This window comes from Diadema antillarum, unplaced genomic scaffold (assembly GCF_040938485.1).
Source record: "Diadema antillarum isolate AM-2024a unplaced genomic scaffold, OU_Dant_1.0 seq00001332_RagTag, whole genome shotgun sequence".
NCBI classification, from domain to species: Eukaryota; Metazoa; Echinodermata; class Echinoidea; order Diadematoida; family Diadematidae; genus Diadema; species Diadema antillarum.
The window spans coordinates 34,003-57,239 of NW_027272102.1; the positions used below are offsets into that span (position 1 = coordinate 34,003).

The following is a 23,237-nucleotide window of genomic DNA, read 5'->3' on the forward strand; positions in this document are numbered from 1 at the left end:
CACGTTCAGGGGAGATTTTCCGCAGAATCTAAAGGCTGTCCTCATCAAAATTGCAAACTAAATATTCCACACCGGATCAAATGGCGGAGTAAAGCTAGATGAATGGAGCTGCTTGTTGAATCAGATGCAAGGATTGCGGTAGCTTATAACAATTTGTCAGATGAAATATCTGACAAAAACCTTCATGAAGTGCCCCGATCTGCATGACAGCTTACAATAACTCCCCTCCCCGCGGTCAGTTTGGTCAAGTCGGTTAATTTGACAACGAATTCGTTGCTACCAATGATCTGTTACAAATATTTCTCAGTCTATAGGCTTTTAAATGGTACAAGTAAAATGTATGATAATACATGATCGCCTTATGACGCCTTAAAGCCAGTTCGGGGTTCCAGTCTGCGCATGAGCAGAAAAAGGTAATTTGTACTGAGAGACAGGTAGGTTTTTTCTATTCACTGAGATAAGCATCGATGATGTTATATATATTTATTCATGTAATCCCTATAGATGGTGCTTGCCAGTACATCCGCCTGACAGCAAGCCTAGTATTTGGCAATGTTAAAAGAAAAAGGCTGTTAATGCACTTAACACAAATCAATGAAATGAATGCTCCACTGAATGTTGATTGACGAACCATTCTGGTCACCTGGTCGATGCAGGTCCATTCTTTGTTTGAATGCGAATTCCGTGAATTGCTATGTTGGGCAAGCTAAAAAATCACGTCGCTTAGAATCGAGTGAAGTGCCTAACCAACTGAGAGAAATGAAAGGTCATTTGTGCCCACGAGCACACGAGCTATCCTCGACCTGGCTTATTATGAGACACGTGGTCCATCATATCTCATACAAATATTTACAGTGAATGAATAATTAAATTGATAACAAAGGATGCACATTAAATTACATCATAATGTTATTGCTGGGACTTGTCATGTCCGTGCTTACAAGGAGAGTTGTGTTCGGGAGATTCATTCCCAAGGCCCCCAGGCGCCTCCGTGCAATGCCGGATTCGCGCGTGGATCCCACGGTGGATATCTGACCGGAACCGAGTCTTGATAATATTGGTCAAGTCGGTCCAGCATCATAGCGACTACCTCCGGATAGTTATCCGAGAGATCGTTTTCTTCCAAGGGGTCCGCGGTGATGTTGAATAGCCAAAGATGTTGACCTGGCCTCAAAATAGGGTTTACGATTCCTAGACCAGACTCTAGAGGTGGGGTCCACGAGTCTGGGTGGGGCACTGGAAAAGCAAAGCACAGAAATCACAGTAAGTTGTATATAAATGTACAATGTATGTTTGTTTCGTCAATAGCAACCTGCAAGAACTCTTCGATCCTCAACTTCTGGTCATTCCGCTTGATAACAAATCTTGAGGGGGGGGGGGAAGAGGACGAGCATTCGCTCAAGCTGGACAGACACTGTGGAATTCACTTCCACGTTAGTTGAAAGATTCAAGCTCCATAACGTCTTTTAGGAGTAACCTACAATTTCGGTTCGACAGTGCATTTTGAAGACAGACATTCATGTCTTCTTTTTCATCTTTTTCTTCTTTTATTTTATATGTATTTTCAGTCTTTTTCCTTTGGTGTAAAGCGCCTTGAGCATTTAATGAGAATGGAAGATGGCGATATCGAAATTGTATATATCATGTATGTATGTATGTATGTATGTATGTATATGCAGGAGGTATTGAATTTCCTATATCACATAATATTCAAATGTCCCTATCTATTGCTGTCCATCATATTTGTAAATTCATATTAGGTGTCCATATCATGACATGGTATGACATAATTAGTGAGATGTTGTCAAGAGGTCTTGAATCTCATGCACTATGCCACGCAGTGCCCCAACAGCTGCAGTAATTTTAATAGCGCTTCAGCAGAGCTCTAGCGTTACTTTTCTACTACACTGATGCTTGTTACATGTAGTGGCACTTTTATCAGTGCCTTAATCATTCTACAGTTGGTGTTCTATCTCTTCTTCTACACTGTAAAAACATGGGTGTTAGATTTAACACCACGGGTGTTAAATCTAACACCGATCAAACTTCAATAAAGGACCACACCCACAGGTGTTAAAAATACACTGTGATGGTGTTGAAAAGTGTTCACCTGACACTTCGTGGTGTTAATTTGACACTGTACCTGGTGTTATTTTGACACTGTACTGGTGTTAATTCAAAAATGACACCACATGGTGTTGATTTGATATTTGTTGGTGTTAATATCAATGGTTTAACACCCGTCCAGCTTCAATAAGGGACCACACCAGCTGGTGTTACTTTGGTGTAAATTTATTTTTACATTTTTTCAAAAATCTAGTATTTTAATGTAAAATTCTTGATCGTCTTGTTTAAATTAAAAATCAACAAGAAGTGCAGTTACTAAGAAACTCTTCAAAAAACAGTTTAAAATTTGGAAATGACACCCGGGGGTGTTAATTTAACACCATAAATGAGCACCGAGAATTTAACACCAGCTCGGTGTTCACTATTTAACACCGGACTTTTTGCAGTGTAGAGCGTTATGCTGCTAGTGTGCGCTGAGTTTTACAGCTTGCAAGAATCTTCAGCTATTTAAGGGGATGGCTATAGTAACTGATCAGTGGGAATATTGGGGGATGATTGTTCCAATCCTTGTGGGATTCATCTAAGAGTACATTGTGTATCTATTGTTGTGTGAAAATTATTTGCTTCAGAATGATCTCATATCCAAGTAATGTGCAGTTCAATGCTTCCAGGTTAGCATGCCTGTACAGTGACGGGGCGATCGTTAATGGACCGTTAATGATTGCCCCGTACAGGCATGCTAACCTAGAAACATTGCACTGCACATTACTTGAATATGAGACCATCCTGAAGCAAATAATTTTCACACAACAATGTACTCTTAAATGAATCCCACAAGGACTGGAACAATCATCCCCCGGCATTCCCACTGATTCCCACTGATCAGTTACTAGCCATCCCCTTTAAAGGAGGCAGACTTAACCTGGCAGAAAGGATGAGGAGAATGAGAGGAAGAAGAACCAAAGAATCTAAAATCCGTCATGATGATAGGGATGCACTTTCAAATATTGAAACAATGCCGCACACAATACTTTGGTATTTCCATCAAATTTCTCCAGAACTGTCTGTTTGTTTGTTTTTTGTGGGTTTTTTTTTTGTATGACAGAATTTGCCAATCGCTAAAAAAATATAATCTGGAGAATTCGGAAGCAATTAATTTGCTGTCGGCAACAGACCTGGGCCCCGGTTCATAAAACTTGTTATCAGTGACAAGTTGTCATATTGTAATAAGCTGCAGAAATCCTCGCATCTGATTGACTGAGAGCAGATTTGTCACAGAAATGTGGCAGTTGTCACAGATAACAAGTTTTATTAAATGGGACCCTGGTTCACTATTGCCCATAGTACTTAGACTGAACAGTGACAGAACCAAAAATCTCCTGCAAAAGGATCCAAAGCTTTATCCATGATAGCTTTATCCACATAACAAATTACTCTAAGCGTTTGAATTCTCAAACTTTACTGTCTACTAACTAGGCTTCCATGATCCACCATGGCCAGTCTGAATTTTCCAGTCACCAACGCGGAGTGCCGCCCGGATCGACGAGTTGAAGCGTTGAAACCGAGGAACCGCTGCACTTAACCGGTTCGACCACATCTCGGACCACGCGTCCTGGTCGGTTTCCGAGTCTTCCGGATAGTATGGATACACAACGAGCGGATCGATGTTGTGCAACAGCTCCTTCCTGGGTGATGGAACTACGCCCCTAGAAAAAAAAAAAAAAAGTTTGTTGAGCTCAAATTCTTGGTGGTTGTTCGTTCTTTGTGAGAGCATTTACTATCAAACCATGGTGAGGGGTGGGTGGACCTATGATGGATAGTATAGGCCTACATGAGTAGCAACATTTTCGTTCAAAATTCCTTTTCTAAAAAGTGGCAGTTTAGTGAAATAGATTATGGAATGTCTCTTCTTGTCATCGTGAGGCAATCAGGTGACCCCAAATCACAATTACACAGTAATTAGACTTCTTTGATATTCATAACCGGCAGGCAGTTCATGTGCAATTATGATATCGTTTCTTCAGTAGTAAAAGGTGCCGTTTGTCGTGATGTAATGCTAGCAAAACATAACCAGGGGTCCTGTTCATGAAGTCATCACATAAAACGCCTTTACATTAATCTCAGAATAACCCAAGTCGCTCATGATATTTATAGCTATGACAACCTTAAAGGAAGTAATATCCATTTCATGATGTCTCTCATAAATGTGTCTCTTGAGGTAAAAAATAAACAAAAATAGATAAATGAATAAAAAAAAATATCTCATAAGACTTTTAAGAAACATACCCGCGTCTTGTTGCTTGTATTCTAGATTTTGGACTCGTTTTGCGAAACAGCTTCTAAACCTCACTGTAAAAGTCACGTCGAGTGATGGCGCGATTCTGTTTTCTTGCTGGCACTGCAAAATTACAATGCGCTAGCAGTCTGAATTTCTGTCGTCGACATAATACTCTATGGCCAGACTGGACTCTCTCTATTTCCGGGCAGACACGTTTAAAGTATCTACGTACTCTAGACAGGTTCTGGGAAACGTACAATCAGTTTCAGTGTCTGCTTCAAAGAATAAGAATAATATGGTAAAAAAGGACTCTAGAATCTAGACTAGCCTCTTTGCTGCCCTCCCCCATACTCCTTTGGTACTGTACAGTCATTGCAAAAAGGACTATACAGGTCGTTATTTGCCCATAGATGGGTTCAAGTTCAAGTTCAAGTTCATATTTATTCGTTTTTTCCACAATATATAACACAAACATAAATCTCACTTTCTTAAGTGACAAAATCAATGCATACAATTGTACAGAGAAAACAACAATAATAGCAACAAAAAAATAACACTAGCGATACATTGCAATAGTTGCTGAGATAACGAAAGTGAAATAGTTTTCAATATATGCACTGTGTGAAAAATAACGGAGGGACCCACTAAAAAGACAGAGCTTGTAGAGTGTGGGCCCCTCTTTTATTAGAAGTCCGATGTAGAAATTGAATTGAAAACAGCAAAAAATCCGCACAAAAAGTTCGTCACAAAAAGAGTTTGGGTTAAGTTTGGGTTAAGTGAATGCGAACTTTTGTGGTGGCAATATTCTCTCTGTGCTCTCACTCGAGATTTGTTAATCTGCTCATAAACATCACTCTATAGGTATATCCTCGTATTCTAACATATCGGGGGACCGGTGTAATTTCTTCCGTCAATATGAGAGGGAAAGGTTAAGTGAGCGCAATATAATAATATGTGTATTGCTCCAGGTCTGGGTTGAATTTCTAAGACTACGATATTAGCTCTGACCTTTTGTATAACATCCTCCTTTTTGTAGAAACTACACTGAAAAACATCGGTGTTAGATTTAACACCACGGGTGTTAAATCGTCGGCGTTTTCACGAACCGACGCTATTTCGATTTTGGTCAAAATTTTCAAAATCGAGATATTGGTACCAAATGAAAGTGCTTTCAAAACTCTACCAAATCCCCAAATTTTAGATCACAAAATTAATTAGTCTTCATTTTATCAAAGAAAGAAAAAAACGACGGTACTCGAAATATCGAGAAATTGAGAAAAAGGGGTTTCACGAACCGACGCAGGAAAGATACGCCGGTTCGTGAAACCCGAATTGCTAGGGTGAAGAGCAATGCGGGTTTTACGAACCGTCGCAGTTGCATTATTTTGAGCTTTGTTCAACTTACTGGCCTAGAATTAGGTTTTGGCCCTAATCCAGATCTCAGAGTGAGAACCAAACCTTCTGAAAGATGAATGACGACCTAAGCCAGCCCACTGTCCACGAGTGAAGTGAATGGTAAGCTATAATCCTATTAAAATCACGCTCAAAATAACAGTGTCAGTTGGACTACCATAACCATTAATTGCGGTAGAGTGTAGTCCCATGTATTCAATCGCGTGATGCTTATGAAGCCTAGTCTGTAAACGCCATCCAATTTCAAATTAGATCCCAAATCATATTATTTATAGTTTCTTTTCAACTTATGTCGTTACTTCTGAGACTACTGAGTACTGTAGTCGTAACGTCTGTGTGCAAGACATGCAAGATGTCAAAGTCTCGAAGACACTCATGGCTATGCCTTGACTTGAGTTGAAAATGAAATCATGAGATTGACTAACTAGGCCTACTAAACTAAACAAAAAGTAAAAAGTCTAAAAGTAAAACTCAAAGGAAGAGTAAAGAATAAAGTTAGACATGTTAGACTTTAACTTTCAAGTTTAACTATTAAGTCTAAGTTAAGACTTGTAATACCAGTTACTAAAACTAAGATCAGCTGAAGTCTAAGACCAAGTCAAATTAACACAGAGTCTATAGTCTAGCTCTAGATCTACATCTAGACTAGTGGTAATAGTAGGTAGAGTCCACCCATTTTTTCCCCCAATTTTTACTGGTCCATTCCTGAAAAAGTTACTGGTCAGTGTCCAACAGTGATTTTTCCTGGTCAGGGACCGTCGGACCAGTGCCAGTGTGCAGCGTTGGTGTAGATGTCATCTATGACAGTATGTGGTCTAGTGATACTACCTAAACACTACGAGTAGTTTACAGGTTAGGTGGCTTTCCTGTACAGTGCAGTGTTAGTATACTTGTGAATTCAGCCCTAGTACCGTACTTTGTGTAGATATGTGACATTATGTCTAACGTTAGTTCGAGTGGAGTACCTTTGAAGCACAGCGGTGGGGCTTTTTTTCCCTAAAACTTGTGAATGCGGCCCAACCAAATGGCGTTTACATATTTACGCGTGATTGATAGTGATACAGTAGCGCTGTCGATTTCCACAGCAGCCATACATAATCTTTTGTCCTTTCTTCTTTCCTTTTTTCCCTTTGTTCTTTCACCCTTTTTATTCTTGGAATCGAAGGACTTCTAAGAAATGTCCCTCGACTGATTTAACCAGGACTCTTGAGTCCTGGTAAACCTAACCTAACCGAGCAACCGTTAACGTTTGTTAGGCCTAACATAACAGTAACACTGACTTAGCCCTGTATTGACTTTGTCTTTGGCCGACTTACTGAGATGGCGAGTCTAACTCTTTAACGTTAGTCTAAACGTAGTCGTTAGATCTGTCAGTGTCAGTGTCACCAGTTATTGTATAATGGTGCCATCTCTAACGTACGTTAACAAGTTGATGTTAGTTATCTATGTCAACTTACTGATTCAGTAATAGTGGTACTGTCATCCTGTTGGATATCGCTGCAATATCATCCGTGACGTGTTAATTTCGTGTCACAAAGACAAAAGTTGCCAAGATCTAATAGTATTAGATGTCTAGATCTAGATGTAGTCTAGATCTATAATATAAATTCTGTGTGCCACTGGTAACTTAAAAGTGAAAGGTCTAGACTTCACTTAGTCTATAATTAGACCAGACATTCATGAGGCAAAGGCCTATTTAGTAGATCTATTCTTATTCTATTTTAACGTCAATTCCTACTAACTCGCAACGTGTTATTCCTAAGGCCAAGGACTTCCGGGTTAGTGATATTTTTTTTTTTCATAAATACCAAACAGCAGACGTGTTTCATTTGCATTCTTGCACAGACTTCATGAAAATATGTGCAGTATCAAAGAAATATGATGCACATGACAATGCCAGTGTTTTATAGGTGAATGGTTAATACCTTTAAAGGGGATGGCTAGTAACTGATCAGTGGGAATTAGTGGGATTGCTGAGGGATGATTGTTCCAATCCTTGTGGGATTCATTTAAGAGTACATTATATATCTATTCTTGTGTGAAAACTATTTGCTTCAGAATGGTCTCATATTCAAGTAATGTGCAGTTTAATGTTTCCAGGTAAGCGTCCCTGGTCAGTGATGGGGCATTAATCTGCACATTACTTGAATATGAGACCGTTCTGAAGCAAATAATTTTCACACAACAGTAGATATATAATGTACTCTTAAATGAATCCCACAAGGATTGGAACAATCATCCCTCAGCATTCCCACTGATTCCCATTGATCCGTTACTAGCCATCCCCTTTAAAAGCTGAATGATAATGTAGAGTCTAGGTCTAATTAAGATGTTACAGTCTCTGATAAGAAACAGGTTTGATTGTCATAGACTGTTTCCCAAATGCAGGTACATGTAGTTATATTCAGCTATTTCAATGCAATGCCGTGTTTACAAATACATGTAGATTTATATTCATGTGAATGATAATTCAATTTCTACATGAGACTTACTAAGTGCTAAACATAATATCTTGCATCAGTAAAATGTGTAAATGACGAGACAATTTGAATATGCATCAAATACGAACAGCAGCATTTTTTGACATTCTTTGATCCTGCATAGGCCTACCATTTTGTTTTATGTTTAATATAAATAGAGCAAAATAATTTCAACTTCAGTTTTGTTGGCTGATTTTTTTTTCTTCTCAAAATTAAAGTTGTATCTTGTACCATGATGTTTGATTTTAATCAAAAGTTCTTAATTTCTTTCTTTTCTTTCAGATGACTGGTGCCATGTAGTAGCGAAGAACTGGACTGTCTCAGAAAAGAAAAGGAAAAGTACAGGGTCGTGTACATCACCAACGGATGTGAATACAATGGTAATGTAGAGTCTAGGTCTAATTAAGATGTTAAAGTCTCTGATAATAAACAAGTTTGATTGTCGTAGACTGTTTCCCAAATGCAGTTAGTAATATTCAGCTTTTTCAAAGCAATGCCTTGTTTACAAGGACATGTAGATTTATTCATGTGAATAATAATTTAAATTCTACATGAGACTTACTAAGTGCTAGACATAAGATCTTGCATCATTAAAATATGTAAAAGGCGAGACAATTTGAATATGCATCAAAGACGAACAGCAGTATTTTTTTGACATTCTTTGATCCTGTATACCGTTTTGTTTTATGTTTAATATAAATAGAGCAAAATAATTTCAACTACAGTTTAGTTGGCTGATTTCTTTTTCTCAAAATGACAGTTGTATCTTGTATCATGATGTTTGATTTTAATCGAAAGTTCTTAATTTCTGTCTTTTCTTTCAGATGACTGATGCCATGCAGTAGCGAAGAGCTGGACTGTTTCAGAGAAGAAGAAAAAAGTACAGCATCGTGCTGATCATCAAGGAATGTGAATACAATGGCTTAGGAAAGAAGACAATCTACAGATAGGATAGAAGGGAGAAATTGGGATGAAGGGCGACAACATAAGGACGGTATATCTATAGTGAAATGTGATTGTAAAGTGGAAACATGAAAGGAGATCCTAAGATTGAAGGTGAAAACAATGCATTCCATTCTGTGATGTCGTAATTACAATTTTGCTACACTTTAATAACACTACAGAGAGACATTTATATCAAGGAAAGCTTCATGTGGATATGGAATGTTAGATTTTTTTAAGTGTTCATTGGTATGTATTTCATGATAATAAATCTTGAAGGTTTTGTGTGGTAATCATAACCTTGTGATAAATCTTGATAGATTTCTAAGTGCACATTGGCAATATTTAGATGATGCTGTAATCAGATTAAGTTCTATTCTCCTTTATTCTTTTATTTATTATTTTGTTGTCTTCAACCCACTTTGAATGTGTCACGTATGATTCTTATAAACATGGGAACATGCACTCCATGTAACTGATAGGACTTATAACAAATTGACATAATTATTCAACCATCACTAGACAGTTCTGTTATAAGATGTTCTTTATTTAACTAAAATTGTAAATTATGATACGTGTATGTTCCCATGCAAACTCACAACAAAATACAGAAATATGATTTTTTTTAATAATAATTCATTATGTCTCTAAATTTACAATTAAAGAAAGTGATTGCAATAAGGATGTCAAACATTGTATATTAAAATAATAGATTATTCATTTGTCTCCATCCGTAGTAACGCACGCAACTGCAGTGTGCAGTTTGTAGGCTGCTGTGAAAAAAAAAAAAAAATCACAGGCAGCCCAAGCAGGATTCGAACCCACGACCTCTGGATTACTAGACCAGCGTCATAACCACTAGACCACCGAAGTGCCCTGGCGCTACCTTTACACATGAATAATTAAGTATAGAAGGGCTTGGGGGCGCTTCGAAGTTTACTGCTCTTATTAAATATGTACATGTCATTTGTAACTCAACTAAAGATGATTAAACACACTGAAATTCTTACTTTAAATGATATTCATAATCTTTTTTTTTTTTCTTTAATAGCTTGGGATGTACACTTTATACACTGTATCGGTCTACATTTTGCCTACAATATGGAATTCTTTACTTCGAGACGTTTGTTTTTAACAAACAAAAAATTAAGAGTCCTTTAAAGGTGCTGTAAAACAGTGGTGATTGTTTGTTTGTTTTTTGGTGGGGGGGGGGAGGGGAGTCAAATTAGCCTTGGCCCCTCTCCGCCGTCTTTTTTTTTTTCCTTTAGCTGCATTTTTTTTTCAGTCATCACATGAAAATTCGTTTGCATCCACCCCGTAGTTTTGCTGATGACCTTTCTTTTTAATTATTTTAGCCACACACAATTTTGGCCGAATTTCCCCACCCCTCTGGTGAATTTGCTAGTACATGTACTAAAACACATTCTCAGAATGTTTTTATACATGTAGTACTGGTGGATCAAGGATTCACAGGGAGGGGGGGTCGGCCAAAATTTCTCTTTTCTCATATGTAACAAGCCTACGGGGCGAAAGGCTGATATTATGGGCTTTCTACACACATTTTTAGATGCTAATTATTGGTTAACATGAGCACGATCATTTATGTTGTGATTAATTTGTTTCCTTATATATGTATGACTTCTATTAGAGACTTAATTGGCTTGGCACTCCTTACATCGACCTATTTTAGACACCCATTTCCTTCTCTCTCTCGTGCTTTTTCTCTACTGTCCTGTGAATAGTGTAACTACATGTACATGCAGTACCTCTTCTCTTTTGTATGATATACATCAAGTTTTTATCTGAGCATATGGGTGTTGCAGCACTCTCAAGCTTCATGCATACGCAGCAACATCTTTTTGTGTTCATATACATAGTTATGCTTGATATATTGATTTGAGAAAGTTATTCTTTCTCTTGTATATGTTCCGTCCGCACTCTATAGATGTAAATGTACGATGTAAGATTTGGTGTGCATGTTCGAACTGTGTTCCTCTTTTTGTGAACACACAAGAACTGACGTAATAATGAACTTGAATTACACATATTCTTGAATCTTGATTCCATCTCCATTTGCCATTAGATATGTATTGATTTATGGAGCTCTTCCACAATTGTTATCCTTCCCATTGTCATTACTCATCTCTGAATAATTCAAATTTGATATTTTATTGAGGACCTATGTTTCTTCGATTACATAATGTACCTCTTCAATATATTGCTGCAAAAGGCATAATTAAACATGACCATTATTGAATATTTAAAATGAAGCTTGAAATTCTGATAGTGTTGATATTTATGTATTTTTAGGAGTTTATCAGTTTCGAAGAGTGGATGCAGGATGAGTTTTATGTTTTATATGATCAGGTGCAGCTATCATAGAATCTGTTGAGCAGGAAAGAGAAAGATGGAAAATGAGGAATTATGAGTGAATTCGCATGCGAGCCAAATGACAATAATGACACTGATAAAAATTGTGACAAAGTAAATGTCACAAATATGTGGAATAATAAGAAATAAAGAAATTAATAGATTATTTCAGAGAAAGAAATAACAGAGTGCATGCATGAGTATGAAAGATGAGTAAATACAAGTAATTATTACTGACTGGCACGTCTTTTTCCCAAGATTTAGCGGTATCCTTCATCTTAGAACAAACATTCATAATTATTATGAAAGAAGTGAACTGAATTTGAATTAACAATAATGTGAAAAAATAAAAAAGTTAAAAAAGTTAAAAAAAACAGTAAAAAGTAAAAAGATATGAAACACAGTATACCGAGTACATGTATTACCAAATGATAGATGTCCACGTGCAAAAGTGTTAAATAATATATCCACAAAAAAAGGGGGGGCAAAGAAATCTTTGGAACAATCAACCACAGCTATAATAACAATACATGCGTGTATTAAATGAAGATGAAAACAATAACACTCTTTTTAGAACAAGAGAAACTGGCTTGTATTATCATCTTAATTATCACTAAATGTATTGTAATCATCACAACAATCATTACATGACAATTAATTTCAATTAATAAGGTTATTGTTGATAAGCAGGTATAGCCCCAATAGTATTAGTATGTAAACACATACGAAAATGAAATAGCGACGGTTCGTAAATACACGCGTATTGCACGTTACCTATTGTACAGGCCCTACAGCGCGGGTCTCACGAACCGGCGTAATACAACTTACGTCGGTTCGTGAGACCCGCGCTTAAGTACATAGCCTATGGTGCGCGCAAGAAACGATGGATTTACGAACCGACGCAGTGAGTTTGAAGACAGAAATCTCGTAGATTTTTTGAATTCACACTAAAATTACACTATGGATATGAAGAACAACTTCCACTCTCATCACCCTGTCAAAATTTTCACACACAAGACAGGAAAAGTCATTGATAACGTTGTCTAAAACTTGTGAGATCTTTAAACGCGATTTTCTCAGAACTGCATTTTCGCTCAAAAACGAAATAGCGTCGGTTCGTGAAAACGCCGACGATAATCTAACACCGATCAAACTTCAATAAAGGACCACACCCACAGGTGTTGAAAATGCACTGTGATGGTGTTGAAAAGTGTTCACCTGACACTTCGTGGTGTTAACTTGACACTGTACCTGGTGTTATTTTGACACTGTACTGGTGTTAATTCAAAAATGACACCACATGGTGTTGATTTGATATTTGTTGGTGTTAATATCAATGGTTTAACACCCGTCCAGCTTCAATAAGAGACCACACCAGCTGGTGTTACTTTGGTGTAAATTTATTTTCACATTTTTTCAAAAATCTAGTATTTTAATGTAAAATTTTTGATCGTCTTGTTTAAATTAAAAATCAACAAGAAGTGCAGTTACTAAGAAACTCTTCAAAAAACAGTTTAAAATTTGGAATTGACACCCGGAGGTGTTCATTTAACACCATAAATGAGCACCGAAAATTTAACACCAGCTCGGCGTTCACTTTTTAACACCGGACTTTTTGCAGTGTACGAGATCACAGCACTTGTATAATAGACAGTGAGTGTTATCAAAGAAAGACGAGTTCACAGCGATGTGTTTGTCAATAGAAAACATTTACTATTTGTTTGAAACCCGCGCAACGTTGTCGTTACTTACTTGAAGCCTTACACTTCACCCTTAGAGATATCCATACTCCATTTGATGTGCAAAACAGAATTAAGTGTAAATTCAAAATCTCAGTTCATTATCTCAAACGGCAAGAGGGATGGATATTGACATTTGCGCGGACGTATTTCAGTGGATAATATCCGCAGAAAACACACATACAAAGGTATACAATATTTTGTCCGCAGTCATTTAGGTCGTTAATGGCAGGACCTTGATGATTCCTATACAATGGTTATAGCTATCAACTTGAAAATCTCGTTTGAAAGAGGTTGACCCTTATTAGTTGTGTGAAGACTTTGGACAGTGCCTATAATGCTTTGTATATTCTGTATCAATCAGCACTCAGGACGCATAGGGTTTCCTTAACACCAGTGAATAAATTGTTTTACCTGATCGTGTCCCACATGTTGAAGCCGTCCAGGGGCTTTGTCCCATTCAGGCTGCCACCTGCTAAACCAGCCACGATGGTGGGCAGCCAGTCACTGATGTGGATGAGCTCGTGGTTGCTGCTGCCTCGGACGGAGGCAGGTAGCAGCGGGCTGTGGACGAAGCCCACGCCCCGAACTCCCCCTTCCCACAGGGTCCCTTTCTCGCCCCTCAACGGCCAGTTGTTGGCGGCGCACTGCGTTGGTCCACCGTTATCTGCAGAAGATGTTACCATGAGAATGTAAGATGAAGCCGTGATATTTACCAAATTTTGTTTTAATTCAGTACCACATAATTAGGCCTATGTCCCGTCGCTATTTTTGATAACTTCCTTTGATAATACGTATCCGTGGTATGACTGTTATTTCTTTATTTTTGTTTTTAAATTGTAAATTTGTTCCTAAATTCCTATGACATGACATAATTCTCCGTGACATATTATTTGTAGATTATTCCCTTTTAGTGCATGTTTTATATTAGTGTAAAGGAATATAATGCAAATACATCATAATTTCTATTATATCCCAAAGTACAGAAAGTGAGACGTAGGACTACAGATATGACAGACAAATGGACACAAGGAGAAAAAATACTGACATCTCCTTGATATGGGATAGTAAAATGTGTCCAATGGCTAATTTAATATGATCATAATTATGATCAACATCATCATTCATACCGGTAGAGAAGATGATAACAGTGTTGTTGTACAGGCCGGAGTGTCTCAACGCCTTCGTAATGTTGCCGATGCCCTCGTCCATACATGATACCATTCCGGCATACGTCCGCCGCCGCTCGCTTTCCACGTGTGCGTAAGGAATCTTGTAGCTTTGAGGGACTTCCAGGGGCTCGTGCACGGCTTGGTACGCAATGTACAGAAACAACGGCTACGGGCAGGAGAAGAAAAAGGAAGACAGAAACAATATGAGACCATAAACAACAATAGAAAGCCAAACAGAGAAAACCACAGTACTAATATATATATATATATATATATATATATATATATATATATGTATATATAAATATATATATATATATATATATACTCCTAGATGGGTCATTTGGAAGACATTTCATTTGTTTTATATGCAAATTTTAAAATACATGTTCAATGGCAATGTACGCAATGGAGACACGAAAATTGTCTCCTTAATGACCAGTTGTCTCCCTAATGAAGACACTTCCCCCCAATATGTCTCCCTAAGGTGCCAACTAGGGATATATATATATATATGTATATATATATATATATATACATTATATATATATGTATATATATAATATACATTATATATATATGGGTGAGAATTTTGAACGATGTACAATTGCCAATTTTCGTACCTTATGACATTCTTTCCCTTAGAACACGCCAGAATGATCTAAGAAACCAGATTTTTTCATGTCATCTCAAAGACTGGTAAATTTCCTTTCAGGAAATATATGGTTTGGTTGACTTTTGCCTGATATTTTTCATTTCACAAGGACTTTGAGCGTAAAAATACGGTAAAAACGCTATTTTCACAAAAATTTTTGTTTTTCAAACTAATGATGTGCATTTTTAATGGTACGTGGCATCTAATATCTGACCATGTTCTGGATCTGACATATCATGGGTATGTACCACAAAATTATAAGAACTTTATGAGCACGTATAAAATTACAGAGAACAATTAAAATATCAAAGTCCTAAACAGACGAACGTCCGTGATGCTTTTATTTCTATCGCTTCTGCAAATTCTACTTTGTTGTCCCAACTGTAACGTATACGAAAATTTGGTGTTCCACCTAATGGACATATCCTGCAAAAATTGTACGTCTGCTGGCTGTACATGGGACGTAATATTCTTTTATGCAAAATTATACTGAGTTTTCGTCACGGACGTGCCTCCGCTATTTTCTAATAAAAATCGTAGCCCATGAAACGTTATTGGTGATATTGTTCTGAGTCGTAATCAACTAAGATCTAGCAACACGATAATATGTTTGTTTTGAGTGTCTGTCCATCCTTTGTCAAATAGGAACCGAAATTATATTTTTAGACGAACCTCCAAGAAAAAAAGAACGTCCGTGATGATTAAAACGTTTTCGAGTGGGACACCATCTTGCTTTGATGGCGAAGGTGCATTTTACCTTTGGCTCTCTAGCCGAGGAGCTGCATGCCATTTTTGGAGCGGACTGAGGTTCGTCCGCAGTTTTTGGACCATGCAATTCACCAAAAACCAAGCAAATAATTAATATTTTCTCTGAAAATTCACCTCCTGATCCCCCTCTGAGCAATACATATGTTGTAAGGATGTCAAATTTCTTATAATTTGCATTGACAATACATTTTCAATTTTTTGAAAGAGTTAGGAAGGCTAGGTACTCTCTGCCGATTAGTTATCCGTCCTGGAACATGACCCTAGCAGTAGAACGAACGTCCGTGATAATTCCAGAGAACGTCCGTGACGTATGCAATCCCTCCGATAGGGATAACTTGTCCCGAAAGTGTCCTGTATTCTTTAAAACTTTTGGCTCGAATAGCGACAAATAAAGTTTTACAAAGTAGAAAATGAGTTTAGAGCAGTAGTTTCAGAATTTTTAAGGCGTTATGTGATCATGATGAACAAACAATTGAAAATTTACTCACAATTTTACGCTTGTTTTCCCCTTAATTATACATAAAACAGCTAAATGCTTAAAACAAAGTTATAGGAAAATGGAATTTTGCGTAATCTGTAATTTCTGTGCGTTTAAATTTCTTTCTAATGAGGTCCTGGAGACAATTTGTACTGTTACAGGTTCTGAAAGTTTCGCTCACGGACGTTCTGTCCGAGAAAGGAAATTTCTGACAATTACAAATATATCACTGCACATAAGATTAATGTTAGTTGAAAATATTACCAAATCACCGAGCCGCTCATACCCGAAAGTGAATAGCGTTCAGCACTCAATTTACCTGTAATAACAAACGGAAAACGTTTTTTTCACGGATGTTCGTTGGTTGAATAAGTCAGTGGATTACATAGTAGGAGAAAGAGGATCAGTGCCACTTTTTAGTGACAGGTGCTCTAAGTGTTTATCTGTTGAGTACGGTAGCTGCCGTCTCAAACAGAACACATCCAGTTTTGGTCTCCATAACGGACGTTCGCTGTAATTGTCATGATATTAAATGCCTTAATTCATTCTTATTTTTCTCTTCATGACGATTTCTCTCTCATTCCCTCAATAGCCTGAACATGCTGCGACCAAACTGAAAACAAAAACAATACAAAACAAACCAAAACATATCCGAAAAGTGCTACGCAATCACATTCAGGATAATGACGGAAGAAGTCTGTAATGAGCATGTGTTGAATAAGAAACCGAAAAGTTTCAAAAGGACGTGGAAGCAGTTGAATGAAAATGACTGAGAAACAGAGAAGGGATCGAGCTCCAACACACAGAGAAAAGAATTGCCAGTGCACTCCCGTTATACCAAATTCCTCTGGAGAAGTTTTTGTTTGTTTGTTTATGTTTTTTATTCATCGAAATGCCGTCACAAGCAAACAAAAATCATGCAGTATACAATTATTGGCTGATGAAAACACACAATTCCTCCGGTTATCATCACATGGTGTTGTTTTATACTCATCAATGAAAAGCAATATTCATTTGTAATTTTTTCCAAGATTTCTTTTTTCATTTTACATTTAAGAGACAGAGAGATCGTCAATTTGTTTGTGCTTTTGTGCTTACATTGAAAACACATGTTAAAAAAGAAATTATTAAGAATAGGTTTAAGGTCGCACTTTGATACGTTCGCTCTTCCTAAGATTCGTTACTCCGATGTCCAAAGGTTTGTTATTCCAAAATGGAAAAAAAAAATTGTAGTTAATTCAGGAGGTTTGTTATTAGAAATGTTCTTCGAAAAATAGATATTAAGGATCATTATTTTTAGGTCCGTTCTTCTAAAAGTGGAATGGGCCTGATATTCGTTTAGGTGAAAACGGTTATTATGAGGTTTTGAAATTGGAGGATTTTAGTTGTTAACTTGTTTCTCCACATTTGGATAAGCGAACATAATTTTTCATGTTCCAATTAATAAACCTTTCGGTTAACCTTCGGAGATTCCTATCATTTACCGAATAAAAAAGCTTCATAATTATACGAACTCTATCAATTTTCGTATTGACAAACTGTATGAATAACGAGCCTCCGAAATGACGCGCTACAAAAGGTTTGTTATAACAAACCATATTGTATAATATCGAAGTCACAAACATCCATCCAAGTTATATGGACTTATTGTGTCTTGTTATGACGAAACTTCGCAGTATCGAACCTATTATCATTTCTGACTAATATAATAACACAAATTCTCCTCGGTAACAGTGTGTAACACAAGGAGCAAACACAGAGGGATTTCTTCCTAACGTATTCGTTTGCCCTCCCCAGCTAAACTTCGTATTTCTATAACGGAACACATTTCTGTTGTTTGTCTATATTAATTCTTTGTCATAATTTTAGCTGTGATCATGTTCGTTATATAAAAAGCAAATTTTGCATTGTAGACTTTATATAACAAGGTTAGGACCTGAATATTTACTTAATGATAACGAAATTTTAATAAATATATTCGTTCTCAAGGATGGACTACGTCACTGAGATTACACGTACGTTTGTACGTTCATTTACGAGAGATGGAAAAACTGTTTTCTGTGATTCCTCAGTATAAGAAGATAAACAAGCTTATATAATTGAGAATTGGTAATATCTATTCAGGATTTTGTAGAGGAGTTTGTTCTCGACATGAAATTGCTGTTTGTTGTGAGTAGAATGCGTTTTCAACTCAAGAGAGCTGCATTGTTCAATATCTTGTTTGTTCCGAACGTCCGTGAGCTACATGCGAACCTCCGTGATGAAAACTATGCTATGTTTGTTGGGTTATAGAAACTGCCCAGATGAGATACATCTTAAAAAGGTATATTATTATTTGGGAGTGAGGATTAAAGTATGAGATAGTGAAATAAGAGGTGAAAATATTGAGTTTCTGTAAAATGCGCGTAAAGTTAAGAAAGTGTTTAGCGGAAGAGCAATATTTCCACAGAAATGACGAATTTAGTTAAATCATCAGTTGTCTACCATTACGTACAGGTTAAGAGTACAAGCTTAATATTCTGCAATCACGTACACATGTCCCTTAAGATATTTCGTTAGGATTTTGAACTGAATCAGCTCTTCGGAAACTATGTTAAATGGTATTCAAATGTATGTGCAGTACTATTCCTCACGGACGTTCGCTGCTCTGGACATGGTAAACTTCAGCGGTGAATAAAAACTTGTTCCTCTGGGAAAATCCTAGTATAATTGGGTTCATATTAAAGCTTGAGTTATACTCTTTCAGGTAAGATGAATGACTTGGAGAATTTCCTACTTTTTACATTTTGCCTTGTTTTGGCTCAATTGTACATCGTTCAAAATACGAATCCACTGGTAGATGTGTCAGAGTAGGCAAGTCATCCTCCTTCCATTCGTTGACGGGGGCGAGTAGTGGAGATGTTGATAATCGCTAGGTCATGAACCTTTAAATTGCTTTAAGTGTAGGTGCGTAACCAATGTGTGAAATTGATCCAAACTTTACTGACCAGAGCATTTTTCTTTTTTTTTTTCTTCTTTTTTTTTGTCAGAGATATACGTCTTATATGAAGCACATTACAACCAGGCACACAATATGACATAAAAATATCATAAAAAACGTGTTATCATGATGATAAATTATCAATCATTAATGTTATTATAGGGCCTACAGCAATATGGGAGAATCATAGAATTATTATGTGCTGGCTGTACATGGTGTCGAACACACGAATCGCAATGTCACATGGTTGGTCTCATTATTATGACATTTGAAACGTGAAAATGAAAATGAATGAATGGATGAATGAATGAATGAATGAATGAATGAATGAATGTATGAATGAATGAATGAATGAATGAATGAATGGATGAATGAATGAATGAATGAATGAATGGATGAATGAATGAATGAATGGGTCACTGAATGAAATAAATGATGAATGAACGGATAAAAAGATTATACTTACTAAACATCCCTTCATTTCTTACTACTTAACGGAGAAAGATCAGTGCAATGAAAAAAAAGAAGAAATTGAATGCATCAAGCATGCCTTAGGCCCTACAACTCTTCGACCCTTGACCCTCTCACCTTTGACCTGTCATGATGCTTGATAGTGTGCACGGCCTTTTCTGTGAAGAGGTGCGTGGAATAGTGACCCCGGAAGTGTTTCACGACGGACTTGTTAGCCCGCAGGTCATAGCCCTTCATCACAGTTCCGCCTAGCTTGAACGTGTTGTTGTGTGTGTAGTACCCTTCCTTGCCAGACAGGTAACCTTCATAATAGTTTTATGATTGATGCCGTACACATGTTACTCTTGTTTTTAAATCAGGAAATTCAGGCAGGAAAAGAGGAGACGGACAAAAAAAAAACCCACAACAACAACAACAACAACACTTATTCAAGGTTTGGGAAAAATCAGACAACCTGTTCATATTTCATGACTTTTTTTTTTCTGTTTGTCGATTAATATGCGTCGTCCTCTTAACTGGATAGGATCTCACAGCACCACCAACAACAACAACAACTACGACTACTACTACTACAACAACTACAACAACAACAGCAGAACAACAACAACAACAACAAACAAATCTACGTTTTCAGTTAGGCTATAATGAAGTTAGACTATCTCTCTAAATGGCATTGAGAAAAATGTTCACCTCAACATGAAATATCGCAGAACAAGGGCAGTGTTTCTCATTAGACGATAAATATATATTTTGTTGTTTGATCCTCTCAGTATAGTTGTACGGTTCTACGTCATCTTGACATCTTCTAGGAGTGCAGAAACGGACTCATCAGGCTTTTATCGTGGAATTTTGCAGAGTATTTCGTTGAAAAGTTACATGGCATTACATAACAAACTTGACATTTTTATCCACGATTGCTTTTTAGTCTTTTTTTATCTTTTAATTTTCTGGGCTTATATACCACAGATTTTACAGCGGTATAAAACAGTGCACTCCCGTTATAACGAACATGGATATAACGAAATTCCGGTTACAACAAAATAAAAAGTCAGACCGCAAGTTATTTTCCTACCTTTGTTTTCTATTGTCTATTTGTTCGGTTATAACGAAACTTCAATATAACAAAAGAACACTGCCGGTTCCCAGGACTTCGTTATAACGGGAGTCCACTGTATTGGGAATGGTTCACATTGTGCATTATGTTACTACGTGTACGCGAATTCTTGAGTCCAATAAGTTGCTAAAAGAAAGAAAAGGGAAAAACCCCGAGGAATCACCAAAAAATGAGTCGAATCCACGTTCAGTTGGCAGGAAGGCGTCCTTGTAGAAACCCAAGTGCCACTTGCCCACCATGGATGTGGCGTAGCCGCGCTCCTTCAGTTTCTGCGGCAGCGTGACTTCGTCCAACGGGAGCGCGTTGGGCTGAGGTGGCCGGATCACACCGTGTTGAAGCCCCGTGTGAATCTGTTGCAAACCGCCAACATGCAGGGATTAGACCAATGAGAAAGAAAGAGCATGGCACTTTTTTTTCTATTTCTTTAGGTGGAGATTGCATGACTATACATAATATATGATTAACAGGTGAGATTTAAAGATAAAGCACGGGGGGTCCGACGCGTGTACAGGCCTACGTGTTTTGACAAAATTTGTTATTTCACGTGCATCTCTCTCGGTATGTTTTCCGCCAGTGCACTAGAGTATAGATAAATTTACCCCTCGAAGGACCTTAATAACATTTCTTCTTTCCGAACAATCGTTAAATTCATTTCAATAGTCCGAATGCCCTTTGCATATATTAGCTGGTTCTTGCTCTGTGTTTGGCAAACTTTTATAATGATGATGCTTGCGTTGTATTATCAGGGCCTTTGAAACAATCCACACACACCAAAATGATAATAATAATAATAATAATAATAATAATAATGATAATAATAACAATAATAATAATAATAACAATAATAATAATAGTAATGATAATAACAGTACTAATCAGAATCATAATCATATAACGTAAATAGTCTTAACGAAAACCACGACGTTTTTTACAAGTTCTGTTTTTAACTCTTGACACCCTCAAACACACACACACACACACACACACACACATGCTATTAAAACATGTTCCGCGGCCCCTGGGTAGCTCTTCCTGTTGATTAGGTACAATGATAGATAATAAGACATAATCAAACCGCAATCATCATGTGTGAAATGAAATGAAAGTGGTAAGAATATTAAAAGAATTAAAGCGTGTACGTGCGCGACTGTTCCTGACCTGGTATCTCCCCGTTAGTAGCTGACTTCTAGAGGGCGTGCAGATGGGCTGTACGTAGTACTTCTCAAGTTTGACCCCTTCGCTAGCCAGTGCGTCCAGTACGGGGGTCCGGATGGCCGACATGTGGTCACGACCGTGGTAACCCACGTCATTGAACCCCAGATCGTCGGCTAGAATGAAGACAACGTTAGGTGGGGAGCTGGCTGCCTTCTCGCCTCCAACATGTCCTCGTGAGCAGCACCATACGAGTAGAAATAAACCAGCGGCCAGAACTCGTCCCTTGACTGCCGTTGATCTCATTGTTAACTATTATTTACCCACCGTGTGGCAAAAACGTGTAGTTAACCTATCTACGACCGACCGCCATTATACCTACCACTACCACATCGATATCCTTACTGGAGAGGGTCTTCCTCTCTTTGTTTATATTACACGTTGGATTCAGGTAGATGTATACAAGACGCCTTTCGGCCAAGCCTTCGCAAGGTGCTTTAATGACAATGTAGACTCCCTAACGACACCTAAAGCGGAATTTCGTTCCTGCAAACCTAGTTCCGCAAAGCCAGTCTATCCAGTCGTAATGCCCCCCCCCCCCGACTTTAGTCTGATTTCCAGACCCTTTGTCAACTGTACTCCTTTTACAAAATACTCTGTGGTGACGAAATCGGCACCCGTGATGAAGTCGCTGCCTTTGCCGATGGACCATGTAGCTATAATCCTGCTACTTCTTTTGTAGTTAGATGGCGTTCATATTGAGTAATACAAAGGAAATAGTAATTACAAGCAGACGGTCTGGAAGCCAGACTACCCCTATTGCGATGTGAATACCAGATGAATCATTGATTCTTTCACTCTCACGTTCTTCACTTTACAATCTCTCAAGCTTCCTATAAAGGAATGTATTAGCTATTGTTTCCTGCAACCTTGAGTGAGCACTCCGGCGCCAGAGTGCTTTGATAGTGCAGCGCCCCCTTCCGACACAGAAAAACCCTTTCCACTTTGATTTGGCTCCTTACCAACGATATTTTCTTTCTGTTTTCTTTATTTTGTTTATGTTTTTGTTTTTGTTTTAAATTCTATTTTATCGGATATTTCAGGGATTTATTGTATGTCTTCTCGTATATGATTTGATGAATGTTTCTTTTTAGTAAA

The 23,237-nt window shown here is 37.5% G+C and overlaps 1 protein-coding gene across 1 annotated transcript; it reads right to left on the reverse strand.

Annotated features, from left to right (window-relative positions):
* Positions 1 to 964: 964 nt before the first annotated feature.
* Positions 965 to 22,385, reverse strand: LOC139708394 (arylsulfatase B-like). Its single transcript, XM_071620346.1, has 7 exons — positions 22,086 to 22,385; positions 21,091 to 21,277; positions 19,931 to 20,115; positions 14,420 to 14,627; positions 13,704 to 13,956; positions 3,541 to 3,773; positions 965 to 1,236 (listed from the first exon to the last, which is right to left on the reverse strand). Exons 1-7 carry the CDS (start codon positions 22,383 to 22,385, stop codon positions 965 to 967), a joined length of 1,638 nt encoding a protein of 545 aa, XP_071476447.1.
* Positions 22,386 to 23,237: the final 852 nt, after the last annotated feature.